Source organism: Gavia stellata, chromosome 13 (genome assembly GCF_030936135.1).
Source record: "Gavia stellata isolate bGavSte3 chromosome 13, bGavSte3.hap2, whole genome shotgun sequence".
NCBI lineage: Eukaryota > Metazoa > Chordata > Aves > Gaviiformes > Gaviidae > Gavia > Gavia stellata.
The window spans coordinates 24,071,951-24,094,716 of NC_082606.1; the positions used below are offsets into that span (position 1 = coordinate 24,071,951).

Genomic DNA, 22,766 nt, shown 5'->3' on the forward strand with positions numbered 1-22,766 from the left:
TGTTTGCACTGAACTCCAAGGATTTCTCACCCTTTAACCAAATACAAGCCCACCAGACTAATCACTGTTTCACGGAGGAACGGCTCCCTAAATCCCTTGTGAAGCACTGCAGGGGATAACTACTATGCATTGACCAGGTAACACCCCTGGGATACCCCAATAGTTTGTCAGGTGCCATGGAGCGTAAGATGGGTGGCAGCAGCCTCTCTCCCCCCGCACACACATTTACCACCGAGGCCCTCCTGTATGGCAGATACTAAATGTTACTTTCACCAAGAGAAGGACAGCTGAGCAAGAAAGATCTGCTTCAATTCTTCAGGGAAAGGTAAATTCATGGGCAAATCCACAGCTGCAAAGGAAACTAACCCTAGGGAACTTCTCCAGTGAGAAAACATGCGACAGCTGGCAACATTAGGGACGCCCCAGATAAGATTTGTGAGGGAGCAGCAAAAAGAAACAGAACAGTGGGAACCAGAGGGATCAAGGGCTGTGGGATTCTCTCACCTTCCATGCTGCAGGTAAGTCGTAAGGAAAAGAAGGATCACACTGACAAGATCTTGTCCGTAAGAAAACTTTACCCTCAGGGTAATTACAAAGCAAAGCCTCCAGAATCAGAAACATGTACTTCCAGGGGGAAAAAAAAAAAAGCAAATATTTAGCAGGAATAGTGTCCCAGTAAAAATCTACTTTGTTCTAGTCCAGTCCCTTGGTTCCAAATTCTTTTTCTGAATTCATTTCAGCTTTAATGTGTTTATCAACAACGAAGAAGTTGAATGAAATGTTTCCTTCTCTAACAGAAATCTGAACCTAAGCTTAAAAAAACCCCAGCATTTCTGAACTCAGAAAGCAGCATTTCAGTACAAGAATCTGTTTTATTTTTACAGTGCAGTGATTGAAACAATGTAGAAATTTAATTTGCAAAACTGAATTGATACCACAATGTCCATCAGAAGGCAATACGTATGTGTTGTTTTATTTTTAATCATAAAATATTTCTCTGGACACCAGAAATTACAAACTCTTAACACTATACACTTCACTTTATTTTAGAGGCTAATTCATCATAATTTAAATCTATCTTATAAACAATTTATTTTAAAAAACATGTGGAAGATAAAAAGAACTCAAGTATTAAACTCAAGGCCTTGATTATTATTATTTTCTTTTTTTTTAAACAAAGATATTTTAAGAAATGTATCAAAATGATAATTCTGCGTGTATTATAACTACTAGTCAGGCTCTGTAACACACTGCTCCACAATTTCACGCAAGTTTGGATTCTCCATCGCAGCTGCTACTCTCTCTTTGTCATTGATTTGCTTGTTGACTGCAAAACATCACATGGAAAGTAAAGTCAGAGCAGTTTTCAGTGGTACTTTACACATTCTGCATCAGTAACATGACAAATGCAAGATATCATAGTGCAGTGACGATTTTCCAAACCTAGTGAGTGGCCAGCTCAAAGACTGAGAAAATGCTGCTGTACAGTAACAGTACATTGTGTCAACTTTCTTTTCAATTTTCTTTCTAAGTGGAAGATATTATTTGCATAATATCCAACACTGAAATTTGTACAATAGCTGATAAAGCACTGTACAGGCAAACATTTAAGTTGCATGGCCTAGAATAAGAAGGTTGTGTCAGACACAATAGAAGGACGACAAGACAAGAAGAATATGAGGATGCTCAAGAGCCGGCAGTCAAGGGACAGAGGATTAAAAGAAAATTGGGAACAAAGCAAATGAAAGCTCAGTCACAAAAAAACAACCATCAGAAACCAAACATTTTTGTTACTTCTCTAGTTTAGGAAAAGAATGTAAGACACACTGATGACATATCTTAAAAATCAAGTGTGAAGTTCTTGACAAATTAGTAGTCCAAGTTCTCCAGGTTCAATTTCTAGTCATTTAATCGAAAGAGCTGATTTTCCCCATACAAAGATACCTAATGCTTAAGAGCAAAAAAGCCTGGGACATTGCCTGGACAAAGGCTTTATCAGCTGTTTAAGACAGTGATTGGCTATAGCTTTGAAAGAATTTCGATGTTCTGTAAGTTTTACTTTAAACACTGACTAAGAAACACCTATTTTTTTGTTATGATGATGTTCACATAGTGAGATCAACCAGTGAGGAAATTCTTCATCTTAATTATTCAGCAGCACAGTAGCAACTTCTTTTATTATAAACACAACTCAACACCTGCAAGAACTTCGGGGTTTTTTTGTTTTAAAAAAACCCAAAACAACAACAAGCATATGTTCACAGGACCAATACAGCTTTTGAAACGACCTCAACTACATGTTTTATTTTAAAGCCTCAACAGCGCATTCATTTCTGAAAAGGATAGCAAGGTAGGGTTAGAAAAGGACTTCTCAAAAGAACAAAAACACACAGTCTAAAGCAGCACTCACTCATAAGCTCTACTTACTGTCTTCTTCAGTGGAATGTGTACCTTCAGATATGTAGATTTCCAGCTAGAGGAGAGATCATTAATGTTAGACGCATACATCAACAGTTGAATATATTCATTACTGGAAGGAAAAAATTGTACAATACACATACAATGCATGCGATTCATACTTTTAAAAATGTTCACAGACATCGAAAGGGGATCAATATCAAGAGCTAATCTTAGACTTCACTGCAACACAATCACAAGACAATCGCCTCCCCCGTTTCTGAGAGGCCCCAATAATCTTTCTTCAAAATTGTGGAGGCATTCATTCCTCACTAATACCAACTGCTCTTGTGAAAAAGTCATTGCAGTTGGGCTACTGGAAATGGAGAGGAGAATTGGCACTACATTCCCAACAAGTTCTCTGCAGGCCATAACTCAGAACAATTTGTTTAAAAGCCACCAGAAATGCAAGTGTCACTTTCACAAGCTAAGCACCCTTGAAAAGACATCCTTAGGAAGAGATTCCTAATAAGTTTTGCTCAATGATGAGAATCACAGACACTCTATCTGAAAATGGTAGCGTAATGCAGTATCTATTTCCTGCATGAGAACAGATTATAAGACTAGAATCTAAACAGACCTAAATCACCTTCATGCATTTAAAAGGCCTGGGAAAAACAACAAGAAAACCCTCACACATGTTGAGCTGCAAGGAGATTTCATAAAACCGATGTACCAAAGGAAAACCAAGTAAACAATTTCTATGCCTTTTATCTTATCTCACTGAAGCTAAACCTATTTGTTACCATGTGTCCAGCATAACCAATCACTGTCTACATAATTTCCTAGAAATGCAAGTGTCACTTTACACTGTTTAACTGCAAAGAACAACAAAAAAATCAACACCAGAAATCCTCAACTAATTAATTTATACTTTAAATTATTTTAGGCAAGTTTCTAAAGGTCTATAAAAGACTATGTTCATCATAAAGGTCTACTCTTAGTTCCTGCTAAGACCCAAACAGCTTGCTTTAAGGATATTAACCCCCTGTTTCCTGTAGAGTTTCTTGCACTCCAGCAGCATAGCAAGGGCTGGCCCCTGTTAGGGACAGTATATTGACGAGTGTCAGGCCCGTATGCCATCTATACAACAGTTCCTAAGACACAGGTCATAAAGAGAGTCCCTCAATGCAGTTCCAATTTTGAATTCTGCAGTTCTCTAAATGCTAATGAACCTGTTCTGAAGTTTTTACTTCCTAGATGACGCCTACATAAAGTAGTGGAACTCTCCGTAACTGGTTTCTAACTGACGACAGTAGTTCTCTTGATTTCAGGGCTGCTCGCTCACAGAGGGTTGGTCCACTGGAGACAACTCTCAGGTATTCCAAATGGTACAGCAGAGTCATTTTATATTTTTATATTCTATTTTTATATTTATGATGCTTAGATATATTGAAATATTGCAGAAGGCAAAATTCATTTTCCCCCAGGGAAAAGTACGACTTTGATTCTTTGTAACACTGGATTTGAAAACACCCTCTCTTCCACCAAGCAAGAACCTGAGTAATAGCTGGGGAGGAAATCCCTTGAAACTCAGTTATTTCAGAAGTGCAGCAATAAACGGTCTTTTGTAATGGCAAGGAGGAACCACCATTATTCGCAGACCCCTCCACGTGCTACACTGTACTGCAACATTCACTCCCTCCACAGGCAAATGACAAGCTTTAAAAAGACCCCATCCTTAATCACAGCTTGCAAGTTATTTGATCCCGCAGCATACGCTTTTTTTAAAGAGAACCTGGCATACATTCACGTAGTTTAAAGCAAGTTCCAAAACAGATACTTTACCTTATGTCTAAAAGGCAAACATCTCTGAAGTTTTATTCTTAAACAAAGGCCTGTTTAAACAAAAGAGACAAGAGATTTTCTTGTAAAATTCAAGGTTTGAGGTACGTTTTCAGAGAATTCTTATTTAACAATCAAAAACCACCAGTATAATTGACAACCTTCTCCTTTTGTATTCTGAGCAGCACAAGCCACAGAGGAAATGAAATAATTTGTGGTTTGACCCTTTGGATGTAGCTTCTCAGTTAAGCTCATCCTGCCTTATGAGCATAGGAGGTCTCTGGTCTCCAAACACGTCCTAGAAACACTAAATACAGACAAATTCCTCCATTTCCATCTTTCTTTGATGTTTTTTCCAGAGCTTCCCAGCTGTCACTGTGGCTGCATCTGTCCCAAGAAGAATGCTTGGGTTTTTTTCTAACATTTAAAAAAAAAAAAAAAACCAACATAAATTGCTTGAAGAACACAAGCTTGCAATGACTTGGGGGCAATTCCAGCTCATTAACTTCACTATTTAATATCTAGCATACAGACTGAGCAAGGACCGTTGTCATTCATCTTTGGGAGTAAGAGCCACGTTTGCGGACAGCCCTACCACCAGCCCACTGCAGTTTCCCCACAAGGCCTGGCTTTGCGATGAGCTACGCATGGACAAAGCCATACCGCAGCCCCAGTTTGTCCTCAGGCTGAGCTGGTGGTAACAGCAATAGAAAATACTCCCCAAAAGAACCACCAGCTTAGAGTCCTCTGTGCAGATAAGGAAGTTTGGAAAAAAACCTGTTTACTGCCTAGATCCTTACATATACCGAACTATTTAAAATAGTTACCATAACCCTTTCCTATAACAGCATGAGGAACTGTGCTTCGGAGGTCACACAATGCTGATAACGACTGCACAATCAAACAGACATCAAAGACCTGGCTGACATTTAAGTGCTGAGACCATGATTAGCACGAAGTTTGAGATTTGACATGTACATCATTGATCCTCAGGTCTGAGCCTTAACCCACTGACATTCCTAATAGGGTCAAACTATAAATAAATTGTTACTGTTTGGCATGCTAATGCTTTACTATCTATACTTTACCTTCTACATAAAACTGCAAAGGTTTATTTGGGTATAAATACATGTACTTCTTCATTAAATTAAAGACTTATTTTCCCTTAAATCTTTAAAATAGACTGACAAATCTTAGCATTGATACCTAATGGTAAGAGTTGGTAACCTTGGTACATTTAAACAAGTCATTTCAGAGGTTTCAGATGTGATTTCACCACAGATGTCACCTCACCACAAATAATAAGGGGAAAAAAAGCAAAATAAGCCAGCGTAGATTCTCATTCAACTTAATTGCTTTCAAACATCTAACAGTCCAGAACTTACTTTGGTATTCTTGGACTGTAGGTGGGGTTTTTTGTACATGTGTGCGAATGTAGAACAGCCCATAAGGTAAGGGAAAGATAAGGGAAACAATCATAAAGTTTTAACTTTTTTTTTAAAGAACTGACAAATTTTCAATTTAACATTACTAAAATAATTTGGAAAATAGAAAGAAGGAATTCTGTACCACTTCCCAGTAGATTTTTGAGAGCTTTTCTTTGAAGACTTTCCCTAACTTAATAAAAACAGATAGATGTCCCCACATTTCTTCTGGTTTTTGTTTGTTTGCATTGCTAGTAGGGTTCTCAAGATTAAATTCACAGTCAAACTGCTGGCAAAGCAATACTGAATTTTAACTAAGACTGATATTATTCAAGCAACCTAAAATTAACTTTACGCTCATTGTTACAGATTTAATGAAATTAAGATCTTACCAATGAGAGTAGCCAAAGAGCAATGAGGTACTGTTGGTGTAAACCTGATGATAACCAGATATTCATCTTCACCTATCTCATGTACTTCAACACAGCTTTCCGTTACTACTTCCAGTTCTTCTAAAGTATTAGGTTTCTCCGGGTCCCGGATAGTACGGATTATATCTAAAGCAGAAGACAAGTGACCAACAATAAAGTAGCTTTCCTGAATTTAATAAAAGGTACTTTTACTAGAAGCCATCTTCCCAGCATTATTTTGCTCCTCTTCAGAAAGGCAGAGCTGTAAATATCAGTGATACATTATCTCACAAGTTGCTTCAGAACTGGGGAAACTGAGGCGTTTGTTGTTCACTGTGCATGTATTTTTCACATTCCAGTTCTAAACCTGCTATTAATTTTACAATCCCATTATAATAAATAGAAATCAAAACATGCCTATTAGAGGATATGTATTACCTTCAGAACTATAGGTCATATAATATTAGCCTGTCCAAGAGATATACACAGAGGTAGTATTTCAGATAGGTTGCTTGCCTTTCAGGTTTTTCCAAAATCTAACTTGTTAACAAGACAAGCCAGATTTCCTTCTCGTCATCTTCTCTCCACTTCCCAGCTTGGGCCTCACAGATAAGATTTTGAAGCCATCTTAAGAAAAGCCAATACAAAAATAATGCACTAATCCATATTTATCTGTATCAATGGTCACTTCCTTAACTTGTAAAACATGGGGATCAACTAGGTTTAATATACTTGTACAGAAAATGATAAGCAGCATTGCCTTTTATAGAAGCAATGTGTTCTGGATTAGTGTAAGGAGGTTTCGTCATACAATGAACTGAATTACATTTATTGTTGCTTCTCCATAGAGCAAAAGGTTTAAAAGTAATACTCAAAAGCTACAATACTTGATTACAGGACACTGAAAAATAATGCATAAGAGAATATATGAATTCAGTAAATTTCCTAAAAGCCTGGAAAAAATAAGTCTCTGAATTTCAATGTGTTTGCTGAGTAACATAGCATAGAAGGAAAAGCAATGAGATCTCTAGCCTATTCACATCTGTGCCATGGACCCAGCATAACTTGAAGAAACACTAATTTTGACAGCGAAGGCCAAACCTAGGAAGTTCCCAGCTGTCACCTCTCACTCGCTTCTGCCTTGTATGTAGTTGTTTCCCCCTCAGAAGCACAGGTACAGTCAGTTCTGGTATGAAAATGTTAACTAAAGGGATACAGGTTAAGAACAGTTTAAAAAACAGGTGAAAAAAAAGAAAGGGAAGGTTATTTTTAGCTAGCTGTAGTGATTTTCTTTTTAGCATACCCTACCAATAGCTCTACTACAATAGCTAACTGTATGGCTAAAGCAAATGTGACACCAGCCTTCACTAGGACAAATTACTTCAGTCTATCTTCAGGTACAGACAGACCCACCCAGCTCCCCAGAGCTGCAAAGCTGCCTTCAGTGCATTCCTGCCATTAAGCTGATAGGCCCAGTCTCTCAGCAGGGATCACAGGCATAGTACAACATGGCACTAATACTGCTATATTACTTCCAGGCAGGAAGGAAGCAGGCAGCCAGTGGGCAGGAACGGTAGTTCATGGCTGTCTGGACTCCACCCGTCTGAGAAGGGTATGCCTAAAGTCAGAGATCTACCCTCAAGTCTCTGATCTGCAAGCAAGGAAAAGACTTGTATTTGTACAGTTGTATAAGCTTTCACTCCTGGTACAGGAGTACCTCTCAGAACCTCTCACCCTCCTGCAATGGCTACTCAAATAGCTCTCAAGACCTAGGTAGTCCTTTCAGCAGGGCTGGGAAACACCTGCTTTCCAAAGTAAGTTGTCATCACTCATACCATAAAACAAAACTTGGGATGAATGAGAGAACTGAGCCCTGTTCCCTGACTCCCTGAGAAGCAGACAATTGCTTGAATCATTCTGAAGCCCCCAGCCTCTGTTTCTCTCTCTACATCATGAGGATGTGATGCTAATAAATTACAAACCTAGGAGACACAGTAGATGTCACAAGGCTATTTGTTCTGTGTTACCAAAGAACTGGTAACTGGCCCCTCAACTACCTTAAGGATCATGATGGCAACAAGCAAACAAACCATCTAGCTTTATTTAGAAAGTTTACTAGCAAACAGATTAACAGTCTCATTTGTCAGACCAATTAAAAGTATTTTCACCTTTTTTCCATTGTTCTGGCTCTAGTATCACTTTTTGCTTAAAGTCTTAGCCAACTACCGAATTCTAGTCAAACAAGAAATTACTTCACATATACATACAACATAAGTATCTTTGCATACACATTTCCTTGTAATTTCTGACACATTTCTTCCTCTATTTTTAAAATTTATCCTCTTTCTATGTGAAAAGGGCCAAGAGGAAATCAATTATTTCACCAAGCAGCAAGAGGAACACTGAAGTTGATTTAGTTCAGCAGTGCCTTCATGGATGCCTCCGGTCTTTTAAATCTAAATTTTACCCAGACAGATGCTTTACTTCTACAAAGATCACGCACAAGCATAACCCTGTGGATAAACTGAAATCAACAGGATTACTTACATGCTTAAGGCTCATAACCTAAGTTATTACTTAGAACCACTGATGTTTTAAAGTACCTATATTTACACATCACTCAAGTTTTATAATTGAGTTTGTTTGACATTGTTTCCTCTTTTATTCTTTTTAGATAGAACTGTGTACAGTGCTGCATAAAATCCTCACACTACTCCTAATTGCCTACAAAATAACACTGCCTTGAAGCTTGACGTTTTCAGAATCCTCTAAGGTCCTATATGCAGCATTTCCAGAGGTGAAATCTCTCCATATTTTACAAAAAACTCAGTCACTCAGTAACAGACATCTCCATTTCGTTGGACTATCTGGCTGACCTTTCTGGAATTACTTGCCTTTCCAGGTGTATCCAGCTCCTCTTCTGCCTAAGGTGATGAAACACTAAGGTAACTCCCCCCAATGCAGGGACTGAGCCAGCCCAGCAGTAGTGCAGCCCCTTTCCCACTCGCTCAGGAGCTGGGAAGCAGCAGCATCACCCATGAGCCAAGCAGAGCATTAAGACCATTCTCTCAGCACGCTCCTTGCTCAGGATCCTAACAGTGGCCATGGCACACGCTCCATCCCAAGGTCACAGCATCCACCCCATCTCCAGACACAGCCTGGGGCTGGCAGTGGGGGTGGGGAAAGCTAGCAGGCACCCAAGACAGGCCCTCGCCCTTCCCTTCACACTTCCTGGAGGCTCCAGCACCCCAGGGGTAACCCCTCCTCACCCCACATCCCTGGCAGTAATACCAATTCTCAAGCAAGCCAAGTATACTTCCTTCCTGCCCCACATCAAGAGCAGCCACCTTCACTCCAGCCCCTCAGGGACCCCGCAGGAGTGCTCCCACACACTCAGCCCCACACACCGCTCTCGGCCCCCCCCAAGGGCTGGGCAGGGCCTGGCTTCCCCCACCTCACACCCCCCAAGGGCACTGCACCAACGGCCCCCAGAGCCCCTCACACCCCCCCCCAGTACGGCCCCTCACAGACCCCCGCGACCCCTGCCCCGCGCTCCCTCACACCCCGCTCCACAGCCGCTCGCGGGCCCCTCACGACCCTCGCCCCCCGGCCCCTCACCCCCGGCCTCCCCGAGGGACGACCCTTGAACCCCCAACAGCCCCACGACAGTCACCGTAAACCTCGAGCGCCTTGTCCTGCTCCATGGCCTGGTTCCGGGGGGCATGGCAGCCCCTACGCAGCCCGGAGTACCACAGCACCCTGCTCAGCGTGTGCGACAGCAGCCCCAACACCAGCGACATTCTCCCGCTCCGCCATGGGAGAGCGCGAACCGGACCCTCGCGGCCACCGTCCCCCGCCGCTGCCGCCGCCAGCGGGAAGTACCTCGCGGGGCGGGGCCAGGCCTGGGGGCGGGGTCTAGGTTGTCGAGGCCCCGCCCAGAGGCGGGGACAGGGTCTTGAGGGCCTGTGGGCAGGGTTATGCTAAGGAGGCTCCGCCCAGAGGGCGGGGCGGGGGCGTGGTTAGTCGTTCCCTCAGCGTTGGCGGGGTTTTGCTCCTGCGCGGGGGTGGCTGTTCTCGGGGGTTTCATTGCGCTGCCCCGGGTTGCTGAGCCCGGTCGGTAGCCCGAGGTGGCTCAGCAACCCCGGGCAGTGCTGTCGGCTGTGCCTGGGTCCCCGGACGCAGCCGCCGACCTTGGTCTCAGGGAGACTACAGCTCCCAGCTCGCATTGTCGCCCCCGCCCACCGGCGCTGGGCCGCGGTGCCTGCTGGGAGTTGTCGCGCCACGGCACTGGTCAGCGCTGTCAGCTGACCGGAAGGAAGGGTTGCCCCCGTCCAAGATGGCGGAAGGTCGGGGCGCGGGCGGCCGTTAGACCGGGGGTGGCGGCCCTCCCTGAGGAGGATGGAGGGGGCGAAGCGGGAGCTGCGCGTACTGCTGGCGCCCCTCTCGGGGGAGGCGCAGGGCTCCCTGCGGGACGCAGCCTGTGTCCGGCTGAGCAGGGGCCAGGACGCTCTGGGCAGCCTCCTGGTCCCTGGTGGGATCTACCTGGAGTCCCTGGTGCCGGGCGGAGGCGGCCGGGCCCGGGGCAGCGTCCTCCCCGGAGCCTGGGCTGAGTAAGTGGCAGGGGGCGAACAGGGGAAGGGGAGGCCGGGAGAGGTCCCCCGGCGTCACTTTGGTGAGAGGCTCCGGGTGGACCCCAGGGGCTGAGGGCGCTCCCCGAAAGGGAGCAGTCCTGCACAGGCGAGGACAAGCCCTGAAAGCTGCAGGAGGCTGAGCGGGACTTTCAAACCCTGCCTTGAAGTGGGATGCTCTCCACTTAAAATCCTGTTGTTGGAGGGGCCGTTGATTTATATCTACTTATTTGTTTAGCTGTGGGTGTATTCATTACAGTAGATCAAAAAAACAAGAAGAAAATTCATCTGTTTTTGTCAAATTGCTGGCTTAAAATTTCATAGTGCCTTGGCTACTTGACTTCCTTGTTTGCTGATCAGGGGCAAGTTCTTGTGCGTCACATTCAGTGATCACAAGATGTTTTTAATCAGCTTTAGTAGCTTTTAATGCTGAGTCAAACCCACAGTCACATTGCAGCGTCAAGCAATACCCACACTGTTATGGTGCTCCAGTGTCCTGTTTCACTCTGCACTATCCTAAGTGGCCTTCTAGCTGTTCCCTTTCTGCCTGCTTCCCTCTCTGTATGAGACCAAGTGTGGAGACAGACACCTGAAGAGTTTCTCAGCCCAAGCAATGGGGAGGTAAAACATACGGAAATGGGCAATGTGCTTTGCTTCTCCTTAGCTGGCAGTGCTGGTATTCCTCCTCCTGGAAGTCCTGAAGCAGAGCATCACTCACGTAGCATGTGTCATGGATGACTAAAGGAAAGAAACAAGGATAGAAAACCCGTGTATTCTTGAGAGGAAGAGAAGTAGGGATTCCTCAAGCGCTGTCTTGCGTTGCAGTCTCTGCTAGGGATTAAATATGTTCTACCATTGGGGAGGGATGGGGCGGCAGCAAAATCTTTACTGCAAAAAATTAAAATTATACTGTCCATCATTAGTACGCTTCCAGAACTGTTCAGTGTATGAAATGAGGAAAGAGAACAAGGTCAATAAACATACCGAATGTTGTATCTTCAGCTTCGTGTGGGAGAATACAGAAGATGATGATCTACAAGCAGACAAGAGAAAAATACTGGCTCTTAGTAAAAGTCATGAACTGTTTGTCTATGAATTCACTATAGAAGATGGAAAATACAATCCAATTTCCCTGCACAGTTGTAAGGAAGATACACTTAAAAAGCTCCTTGAAGTTAAAAACATTAGTGAGTAAATTTCAATGTGTATTCTATATTTGAAATTGTTATAGGTCTAATTCTGCTTCAGCTGGTGAAACAAATCGAGGCAGTAGGACTGAACATTAGGGAAGTGTCAAATACTTTCACACTGATTTAAGGTGATCAGTAGCAGTATTAATAAACTTGAAAAATAATAGAGACATTTCTGTATTCAAAGATGACATTGTTAGAGGGAATTAAACTGTTGTAGGGTAGGGTGTTTGGATGATACAAAGTTAAAAATAAACTTTAATAAAACATATTCCTGCAACCCTGCTATCTCAAATTTTCCCTTTAATATTGGAACTGATGGGAGGAAAACAGAGGTACGGCTCCTCACTAATCCTGCAAGGACTAATAGTGTGTTTAACCGTATGTTCTATGCTTAGCAAAAATAGCATACAGTTAGAATGCACAGTCTTTGCAGGACCTAAACCTTTGATGTTTTACATGTTCTTAAACAGTCTCCCTTGCTAAAGTATTTTTATTTCCAAAGATTGTAGTTTTTATTTTCAGTGCTGACTGAAATATTGTTTTGTGATGATTTTTTGTGTTCTTCCTAGTACTGTCCACTTAAAAAGCCTGCACTGTTTTAGGAAACTTCTAAAATTAGTGCTCCTGACATAGAAAGCGAGATTTAAAACAAACCAAGCCCCGCCTCCCGAATCCCAACTTTTATTAAGATGGTAGCAGAGGCAATGAATTCAAGCTGTAATTTTCTTGTGATATCTTTACAAATCAAAAGTATCAGATTGCTATAATCCTAAAATACCTTTAAATTTACAGGTCTGTCTTCAATTTTCTCTTTGAGGATACTGTCTTTTGAAAACAACAAATGCATACTTCTGCTCAATAAGTTTATTGTTGTGCATCTTACCTTTCCTGGAAAAGACTCACCCTTAGACACATGTGACTGTTTTACCCTTGATTTGCCTCCACAAGTTTTGGAAAGAATAACAGACACAAACTTCTGCAGGGGGATCCTGTTTCTGTTAGATAGTTCTGGCTGGATTTGTATCCTTTGCAATGGAGACTAGCTCTCAGTGTAAATGATCTGGAAGAACAAAGTCGTTTTTCTTCTCTGTCAGGGTTAAGCAGAAATTTCTGGAAAGAAATTCAAGCGTCTGTTTTGAAGATGCTTTCAGTAAAGGGGTTGTGTGGGAAAGTGCTACTTAATGTAGTAAAAAATGCCATAGTGATGTATCAAATGTAGTTTCTCAACATACCCCTGGAAATCTGTTTCACATTGGAGTAATGGTTTTCAGCGTTTTTGATATATGGATCTGTGTATAACAGGCTTAAGCCTGCTGTTACTAGCCTTTCTTTTCTTAATTAGTTCCTTTAGAAATTATCTACAGATAGGCGGGGAATCACAGCTTGGAAACCAGGTAGCTGTCTTCTGTGTTCTAATGAACAGGAGCTCAGACCTGTCAGATTGTTTCACAAGGTGCTCAACTTTAACATATTCTGTGTCAATTTTTTTCTGACGCGTATGTAAAAAAAACGGAATAAAGTCAGGTTCCTTTTTCTTCCTAATTATATAACTGTCAATATATATTTGTCCCAGTTCACTTCTAAGTTTAAGGTAACTCTTTTGAGATGGCACAAGTTGCGTGTTTGTACAGCACCTAGCACAATTCACTTCTGATCTAGCTGAGCTTAGAATGCTTTTGTAAAACAATTCTAAATTTTTGGTTGTGCAGAGATTGGCTTGGACCACAAAGTTAACAGAAATTCACCATCTTCCCCTTCTATGTAATTTCTTGTTTGTTGGGCAGTCTGAGGCCTGGTGTTTTCTTTGACGCTGTTTAAAGATGTATTTGACTCTTTTGATGGTGCAAATCTAGCAAACGTCAGCATAGCACTCTGCCAGGGAGACGTGCCAGATGAGAACAGGAGTCCAGCCATCGCATCGCCACTCACTGCGGTGAAAGTGTCGCATGATCTCTCTGTTGCTGTGATTATCAGTTCTTCCAACTATGCCATCTCTGTGGATCTAAACACATACTTCAGGTACGTTTGCAGCAGAATTCCTAAATGGAAGCTTTGAGTACAACTAACATTAAAAAGTGCCTAATCTTGGTCCTACAATAGTTGAGATGCTGTCAGCTTTTTATTTTGAGTTCTGGCTCTGTGGTAGAGCAGAAATTTCATATTTGTTTAAAGATTGCCCATTAATATTTGCTCCAATTTATGCTCTGTCACTTTAACAAATAGAAAAACTTTGTATTGGACTTTATCTTTTTCCTAGGAAGGTTAGGGTATGTGCTGTCAAGTAGTGCCAGTGGTGGTTGGTTGCATGTTTTTGAAATACTGTAGAGTACAGGATTGTTAAACTATTTTGATACAGCGTTACTGATTTTGCTTGATAAATTAGGTCTAGGTTGTAATTTAGAGGTGTGTTGTCCACCTCAGAGGAAATAGCATCAGGTTTTCACGGCTTACCTGTATATATTTTTGTGGATGTTACTAATCTGAGAGAAAACTGCTTCTCTCATAGCTCCCATTTTCTCAACTTTCATTCCTGGAGGAGTTAAACATGAAGGGAAAAAAAAAGTCTTAAAATAACTGAGGGAGATGAAATTTAATATTTATTTCTTTACAGAGAGTTCCCTGGGCATTTGCTCTGTAAGAGAGATTCTGAAAATCTTCCAGTGAAGCCTCCTGAAGGACTTGATGAGGATGACCTTGCTAGTTCTGACTATAGCATGGAGCTTTTGTCATTGCCTTTCCGCACAGACAGGTACATAATGAAAATACTTCCTAAAACAGGCTGGGTTTTGCTTCCTTTAGATCATTGATTAATAAACTACTGAATTTTTTTTTTAATTGTAGTTGTGGCAAGTAAAATGACCTCATTCTGCTTTAAGTCTTTTGAATGTTAGGATGACGTTAGGAAGTGGGCTAAGACAACTTTACATCTGTCATCGAACAGCTTCCAAAGAGTAGTTACTGTTTAGGCTGTTACCTTTAGTTTGAACCAGCATTGACAGATTTTTGTATTCCAAGTACTTTACCGTTTGTTGCATGTATAGCACAGATGAGCACACGTGGACTTCAAAATACTGTCTTCATGTAAAACATTTTAACCGTGTTGTGACCCTTAGTAGTAGAGGTATTAATACTAATAAAATATATTGGGGCATTTTCTCTGAGAAAAAGAAAATTTTCCACTAAAAATGCTCAGCTTCATGGACTTTGTCAGCTAATCCAGCTATGATCATTCAACTTGGCTGCAAAAAGTACTTAAATAGAAATAAACAGGATATGTTAAGGTTATAATGCAAGGTGCTGGATGGAATCTATAAGCTTAAAATGCATATTATTTGACTGAGGAAACTTTAAAAATTGATTCATCTGGATTGTTCTTGGTGTAATACCTGGTATTATTGGTAGCTTCATTCTTCACCCAGGTCCTGGAAGGCACACTTATCCTCACTATGTGATGCAGTAAGGAGAAGACGGCCGGGTTCTCCAGATTTGGTGAATGACTTGAGTTTACCTTGGTATCAGTTTTTTACCCATCTTGAAGATCATGATCCTGAAATCTATGAAAATTCTGAGAAGATGGTGGCTTTTGTTCCACGGGCTGTTACGTGGGCCCCTTCAAAACCATTGCAAAGGGATGGTACAAACCTCAGCAATGCAAGACAGCAATGGAAACAAATCCCTGTAGAAGCACCACAAGAAGTGGTGAAACTGGAGTGTAAATTGGTAACTGGAGTTAAAGCCCTGTTTGTAGTATTAACAAATGACAAAGGATTGACTCTTGCTCTCTGGGATTTTGAGTCGCAAGATGTGACGTATTACCACTTCGGCAAAAATAGTGTTTATGTGGATTGCAGTGAAGAGGTGCCATTATGTCTACTTCTGACAGGTGAGGCGTTTTTTGATATAATTGTTCTGATGTAGCCTTCTGATAAAAGGTTGGTTTTTGTTTTTTCCAGTGTTCTTCTTTCTTGTCTGCTTGGCTGCTGTTGGCTAATTTCTAATGCATTCTTGCTGAGGTGAAATCCAAATGGAGCCACTGCAGCTTTGCGTCATTATTTTGGAAGAGAGGCAGTAGATAGAAATGTTGCTGTGTAGCAACTTGCTTATATATTTTTAATTATGGTTTGATTCTTTTATTTAGAGCATGGTCTGTCCTTAGTTCTGTTTGGTTTAACTCAAGAAGAGTTTTTGAATAGATTGATGATGTATGGCAGCGCTGGAGTAGTAGATTCTGTTTGTCATCTCAATGGATGGAAACGATGTTCAATTCCGATACATGCACTAGAGGTAAAGAAATCAGTTTCATGTCTTACAGGTAACAAAAATACTTCTTTAAAGTAATGCATGCAGTTTAGCAATGTTAATGGTGTTTCTAAACACAATTAAAAGTATGCCTCGGTAACCCAGGGGCAAAAAGTAGTGGTTTAGTTATTAAATAAACAATAACAAACCTGAGTAACCCAGATGAGTAACCCAAAAGAAGAAATACAGCAACAAAGTTAACGCACATTAAAGAAAAAAAAAAGTTTTTAAACTAGGCAGTGCTCAAAAATCCCTCTTAATTGGACCCAAAAGCATTTTTGCTGGTTTCTGCAGCAGTTTTTGTCCTCTTGCAAAATGTCGAATATTAAAATAAATCCTTGGAACTAGATTTTTGTTTTTACCATACCACTCTTGTAAAGCCAGGAGGAGAACTTAAAGCTACCAAATGTTGCTTGGTATCCCTTAACAATAGGTGATAAAATATTTTTAATGTACCAGATCACAAAACAAATCTCCTTGTGTTTCTGCAGTTTTCCAGTGCTCTAGTTCTACTTTTAGGTGACAGAGATCCTTGTTTAAAAAAACTGTTGTTCCAGAAGTCTGGGACTCCGCCACGGTCTGTCCACACCATCATTCAGTACAGTCAGTGTATGTTTTCACTTGTGTTTGGAGGGAGGGAGCTTAGATGAAGACATCTGGTAGGGTTCTTTTGGTTTTATTTGAAGGGTGTGATGGAAAGTGAATTGATGGGGGGGAGGGTCACAGCAATTTTCAGTTGCTGTAAGGTTATTCAAAGTCCTGATTCTCACAGTACTTACTTTATGTCCCAAATCAAACTCTGTAATAAATTGCTGAATTAACATTTTGTCTCTGAAGATACGGGGCAGGGTTTCTGCAAAGCCTCTTAAAGGAGCATAGCAGGTACTGAACAGGTCACCTTGTTACTTCAGGCTACAGGTGTTGCACATAGTTTAAATTTCTTCTTTTTTCTGCATGTGTACTTTGTTACTGAGTATGAAGTAAAAATACTAGCAGTAAGTGTACAATATATATTTTTAGAATACATGCGTAATTGTTCTACTGCATGTTTGTGTAGGCAGGTTTGGAAAATCGTCAACTAGACACAGTAGACTTATTTTTAAAAAGCAAAGAAAGTCTTTTCAGTCTGTCTGCACCCTGCTCTGGACCTGAACAGTCTACTGATAGTGCATCCCAGTCTTACCTGAAAAGTAAGTAAAATACCTGCAGCTACATGGAGGTTTAAATTTAATTGCCTTTCTATTTATGGCTATGTGTTTGTAAAAACAGATTGAATTGCCTGTGCTCTTGTATGTTTGGATGACGCTATATTGCAACTTCCCTACTTCTGGAAAATAAGAGAGAAATGGTGCATAACGTGTGGGGTTTTTTGTTGTGTTCTGATATTGGCATAGGTATTATAAGCATTTTGATGTGAAGGTAAAGCGTGTTACATATGTTGTTTGACACGTTTTAGAAGATTTTTGTAGCATACCTTTATGACTTCTAACTTAAATTTTAAAAGTACGTGATCAATCATACGGTAGAATGCAGATGTTTTAACTTTTTATATACATATTGCAGATTTGGAAGAGCTGAGGCCAGCTTTAAACTTGCTTTGCTCAGCGATCAAAGAAAATGATATGGAGCCTCACAGTAAACACTTTTCTGAGCAGCTGCTAAACCTCACGTTGGCTTTCCTTAGCAAGCAACTTGAAGAAATTTTTGTGCACACGGAGGGTAAGATTACTCATTTTGAATCATATGTAGTTATGTAATGTGTCATTGTTTAGGTAAGTAAGAACAACTAATTTTTTTAACTTAAAGCCCACATTTGCCTAGAATTACAAAAAAAAAACTTGCTAGAGTTAAGTAAATGAAAGATGGTATTTAAGGGGAAACAAGAGGAAATTAATCTGAATACAGTATCTGTGTTAGCCCAAACAACCATGATCAGGCTCTCAGATCAGACAGGACACTGTCAACAGGATCATTCTGGGATGCGTAAGAATGGCAGAATGGGACTTTCAGGCTATTGCTGGATATTTGATCATAGTGCAGTTAAATGGCTTGAGTTTAGCCCTCAGCTGCTCATTCTTTTCTCAATGCCGCCACTTGAAATATTCTGGCACAAATGTTTATGTGGCTGTGGAATGGAGTAGACTAGTTTAAGAAACTGATACAGCTGAAAAAATAGCCTACCAGGTTATTTTTTATCTGGAGTACTTCCCAGTCTGATTTGCTGTGTGGCAACACAGTCACACATCCCAGTATAACGCGAGGGGTGGCACAGAAGCAAGAAGCAGCGTCTGATGGGGGGTGCAGACTGGATGTGGGAATGCATGACTGCTTATGCTGGCACAGTTCCTGAAATGTTGCTCTTTGAACTACAGCCTAAAAGGTACAAGAATAGAGTAACAGTATTAAAATGACAGAATTCCAGAGGACAATTCTGTTTTGCTAGCGAAAACTATGGAGAGTGCGGTGACATGTCCCCACACACAGCGTGCTGTCCTGCTGCTTGGGTCTGAATTGCTGTCTCGGTGGTGCATTTTCGTCTGCGGGCTGACAGGCTATACATGTTAAAGCAGAACTGATTTCTTCTGACAGTAAAAGGTGCAGACCATTAACTGTTAATAATTTTTTTCTACATTATTTTTAGTAGGTTTTGTTTCTTAGTACATGAATGTTATGTTTAAAAGTCTCTGCATTTTAAATGGGACTTGTCTGACTAAAAATTGGTTGGATTAGTAAAAAATTTCAGTTCTCATTTACTTGTCCCTGAAGGGGAAAACACATCAGTGAGGACAGGGGGACCTCTCTGGAGCACTGGTAGGATTGTGACTGTATCCTGACAGTATGCTGGTAGTGGTGGACAGTATCAGTACCTCTAGAGGTCAGATTGCAATACGGAGCTGATGTGCTCTTTCCTCTGAGGTGTGTTCTGTTTATCAGTCAGGAGAATGCATTGCTAAGCATTAAAAATGCTGTATTGTTCATTTCTGCTTAATGATAATCTTGGATGCTCTTGACAGAACCTGATGAATTCCTGCAGAAAGGTGCAGATATTTTAACTGATTACATTATTAAACTTAGAAAATTTCTGAGAAAATATCCTCGACCACAAATAAATACGGTAGACACAGGAAGTGATCTTAATGAAGACCTACCTGCTTTAGAAGAAAGCCACATGTGGGAAAAACTAGCACCAGAGGTAAAAATGAGTAATCCATTTTTTGGTATTCTTGTTAAATATATTTAAGGAAATTATTAATATGGAAATGTCTTAAACTATCGGGGGGAAAATCAATATAGGGATTATAAAGGTAGTAACACTGAAGATTAATGAGATCAGTTTGTTCCTTTTTTTTTTTCCCCCTTTTAGGAAGTCATTGCTGAGGCCATCTTAAGCAACAAAATGCCAGAGGCCCAGACCTTCTTCCGAATGCATCAGCATCCTGCTCAAAGTCTTCAAGAATTTATTCAGAGAGGTTTGAATCTAGTCTATGACCGTCTTCTGAAGGGCAATACCAGAGAAGCCTCAGAACTTCTAAGAAACATGGTGAGAGGTGTTCAGTAAGCATGCTGATAGTTCTTAACACTTCTTTATGACTAACGAAATACATGAATGCTAAGAGTATGGGGAGCATTTAGGTGTCTTATGGATGTATTGATTCTACCACGTACATATATTACAGTGATAATTAACTTGCTTTAAAGAACTGCTTTGATCTCTAATGCCTTCAAAATGCTGAGGGAGCCTATTTATGAATGTGTATTGACTGATGTCATGATCAGCAAAGTGTAAAGGAGATTCTGGCAACTCAGGTATTAAAGGGTACACATTTTATACCCAGATGTCCTGGAGACATCACGCAGATCACTGCATTATTATGACATCTTTAGTGAAGTGAGTATCACAAGCATGCTTGTAAAAGGTTGTGAGCTTTGGAAAGAAAGAAAGCAGGCGAATTTATTCTGTCAACGTACAGCTGCATTTGTACAGTTTACATTCAAGGAGTATCTTATTTTTTGTCAGGGCTTTGATGTGAAGGAGGAATTGCGTAAGATATGTTTCTACACAGTTGATAAACACGTACGAGATTTGTTGGTAAGTGCAGAAAAGGCTTTTTTTGTCTAGCTGATGTTCTCAGGTCTGAAGTCTGATGTGTATTTATGCTGAGAGAAGGCATTGTATTGAACACACTTTCAGACAAACAGGTTTTGTCCCTGCATCCTTACAATGTAGTTGCTGAAACATGTCATTGACATGCCTATGTTCTTTTGTATTTGCAGTTATAGTAAAAATTGGTTAAAATGTCATTTCTTTGTTCTGGCTCTGATCTAGTTCTCATCTGCTTGCACAAAGGATGAAGTCCTGGCCCTCTTGTAATTTAAGTGTATTGACCTTAGTGCTTGCAGCATTTTTCCCTACAGTTGGTTAACTCTTTACACTTGCAGGATCATTTACAACTTTAATATAATATAAGCAGATAAAAATTGTAATTGGAGGTAATACTTTAATTTGAATTAAAGGTGAAAGTTTTACAAGAAGAAAATTATTTTTCTGAAAAAGAGAAGAAAATGATAGACTTTGTGCATCAGGTTGAAAGCTTTTACTCGGAATCCTTCCAAGAAAATAAAGAGATTCAATCTCTTTCCAGGTAATGTGGGTCATCAGTTTTAATTATTAATTAATAACGTTAATAGGATTTAAAATATGCTGACTTCTACATTCTGTATGATTTACTGCACTAACAAATACAGTCTTCTGTAATTTTATTAATTTCACACTGGTCTTCATTTGCAGAAATAAGGGTCAGTGTGGGAACTTGTTACTTTTCTCATTAATGTAACAATTGCTGTCTGTTCTTTCCAGACTAAGTCATGACGTACTATCATCTCATCAGTGTAACAGGTCTTCTGTTCATGTCATTGTCACCATAAATGAAGTATTTTTAGTAACAAATGATCTTATTAAAATTACTAACCAAATGAAACATGTTCAGATGGAATGTTTGCTCTGTGATATCTATAATATAGCAAACTAAAGTAACCTAGAAAAATCATTTTACAGTTAAATAATTGTAAAAATGCTACGATACTTATCATTTGCTATGTCAGTTTTCGAAAAAATCAGGTAATTCTTTGCTCATTGCTGTCATATGCACTCTCAAACTTTTAGCTGAAATAGGTCCCTCTACCACTTCCAGAACACTCTTCAAAATGGACTAGCAAAATTTGTTGACCCTTTCATCATCTTCTATTTGTTAGATTGTGGACTGTTTTTTAAGAGTACTAGAAAACATCCTAATGCAATATTTTATTGCAGTTTCAGGAACTGGAGAAAGGAACAAGACTTTTCCAGACATACAGCTGTTCTAGACTCATTGTTGAATTGTGATAGACATCGCGTTCACAACAGGAGAGTCAGAGTGATGTTTAACTGGGCTCAGTGGTGGGATGAGCTTATTCAGGAAATGATTCTTCTCCCCAGAAAACCACGCCATGGCAAGTATTCTGCTACTAAGGCCTTAAAAGAAATTGTGAACTAAAAATCTGTCTTTGATGTAGTATATTGCAGTTGTGTAGGAGTGGCATTGATATAACTAAAGTTGTGTGCTATCACAGTAGGTTACTTATTTTTTGTTAGTGAAAAAGCGCGAACGATGTGTTTTCATCCTGTTGCGTTCTGGCAGGGATCAGTGGTTTTCCTTAGAAGAAAATTTGGAACTAGCTGAAAGGGACTTGTCTAATGCATGGCCACATGTTGCAAATACCATGCTCTGCTACATTCTGTAAAGCATATTACACTCTGTAGTATTATATTTAGCTTTTCCTACGTAAAGCTCTAACAAGCTGTAACAGCATACTTAAACTCAGCATCATATTTGCAACCGTTCATTAAAAATATGTACATGTATAAAGAAATGTCAGTATTTCCCTAAGTAGTGTTTGTGTTGGTTTCATCAGTTTGCCTTTTTGAAACACAGAACTCAAGACATGTAATCCTGAGGTTCTTTGGATGCACTTGACAGCCCAGCATGATTGGCTTAATATTTGTTCATGGATTGAAGAATCTGAGCCCAAGCAGACTTTGTGTGGTCAAGCTAACTGGCCCCCTCTTACTCCAGATATTATTGACCGGAACACGTTATGTAGTAGCTATATGAGAAACGATATATTAAACAAGCTGGCTAGGTATGTGCCCTTAATGCATTATACTAACTTTCCATCTTATGCGTAGCCAAAATCAGATAGTTACAGAAGTACACATTAATAAAATCTTTGATATGTATTAATTTTTATATTGTATTTAGTGCCCTTTTTTGAAACAGCACAAATCCGTTAATAAATTTAGTTTTAGTCTTGTACCTGCACTTTCTGTTATCTGAAAACAGTAAGAAACAGGAGAGCAACAGAAATCCTTTATCAGCTGTTTGATCTTTTATGATGATTATATTCCTGATGCTGATTTTAATGCAAGGGAGAAAACACATTGCATTTCACTCCTCACGCCTCATTCTCTGCAGTGAGCTGTAGTAACTACGATGTTTGAGCACTATCAAATATATTTGGCATGTTGTGTTT

General features: G+C 40.3%; 2 protein-coding genes across 2 annotated transcripts in view; one reads left to right on the forward strand and one right to left on the reverse strand.

Moving 5' to 3' along the window:
• Positions 1–897: 897 nt before the first annotated feature.
• On the reverse strand, positions 898–9,912 carry CIAO2A (cytosolic iron-sulfur assembly component 2A). The gene is made up of 5 exons (XM_059824046.1): positions 9,750–9,912; positions 6,059–6,223; positions 4,246–4,295; positions 2,428–2,473; positions 898–1,327 (listed from the first exon to the last, which is right to left on the reverse strand). Exons 1-5 carry the CDS (start codon positions 9,874–9,876, stop codon positions 1,230–1,232), a joined length of 486 nt encoding a protein of 161 aa, XP_059680029.1. The 5' UTR covers positions 9,877–9,912; the 3' UTR covers positions 898–1,229.
• A 562-nt stretch (positions 9,913–10,474) lies between these two features.
• Positions 10,475–22,766, forward strand: part of SPG11 (SPG11 vesicle trafficking associated, spatacsin) — a 35,549-nt gene continuing 23,257 nt past the window's right edge. The window contains exons 1-15 of the mRNA XM_059823683.1: positions 10,475–10,686; positions 11,707–11,891; positions 12,690–12,917; positions 13,718–13,916; positions 14,509–14,646; positions 15,317–15,780; positions 16,036–16,181; positions 17,254–17,386; positions 17,760–17,915; positions 19,211–19,389; positions 19,561–19,737; positions 20,215–20,286; positions 20,712–20,839; positions 21,508–21,686; positions 22,169–22,376. Coding sequence (XP_059679666.1) covers positions 10,475–10,686; positions 11,707–11,891; positions 12,690–12,917; positions 13,718–13,916; positions 14,509–14,646; positions 15,317–15,780; positions 16,036–16,181; positions 17,254–17,386; positions 17,760–17,915; positions 19,211–19,389; positions 19,561–19,737; positions 20,215–20,286; positions 20,712–20,839; positions 21,508–21,686; positions 22,169–22,376 — 2,804 coding nt within the window. The remainder of the gene's footprint in view (positions 10,687–11,706; positions 11,892–12,689; positions 12,918–13,717; positions 13,917–14,508; positions 14,647–15,316; positions 15,781–16,035; positions 16,182–17,253; positions 17,387–17,759; positions 17,916–19,210; positions 19,390–19,560; positions 19,738–20,214; positions 20,287–20,711; positions 20,840–21,507; positions 21,687–22,168; positions 22,377–22,766) is intronic.

Excerpts from the sequence above, each read along its gene's own strand:
- CIAO2A (XM_059824046.1), bottom strand. The coding sequence starts at position 9,876 with ATGTCGCTGGTGTTGGGGCTGCTGTCGCACACGCTGAGCAGGGTGCTG. Across the intron at positions 6,224-9,749 it reads CAAGGCGCTCGAGGTTTACG|ATATAATCCGTACTATCCGG; the intron begins GTGACTGTCGTG and ends CTTCTGCTTTAG. Across the intron at positions 2,474-4,245 it reads GTTTGCCTTTTAGACATAAG|CTGGAAATCTACATATCTGA; the intron begins GTAAAGTATCTG and ends TCTCTCCTCTAG.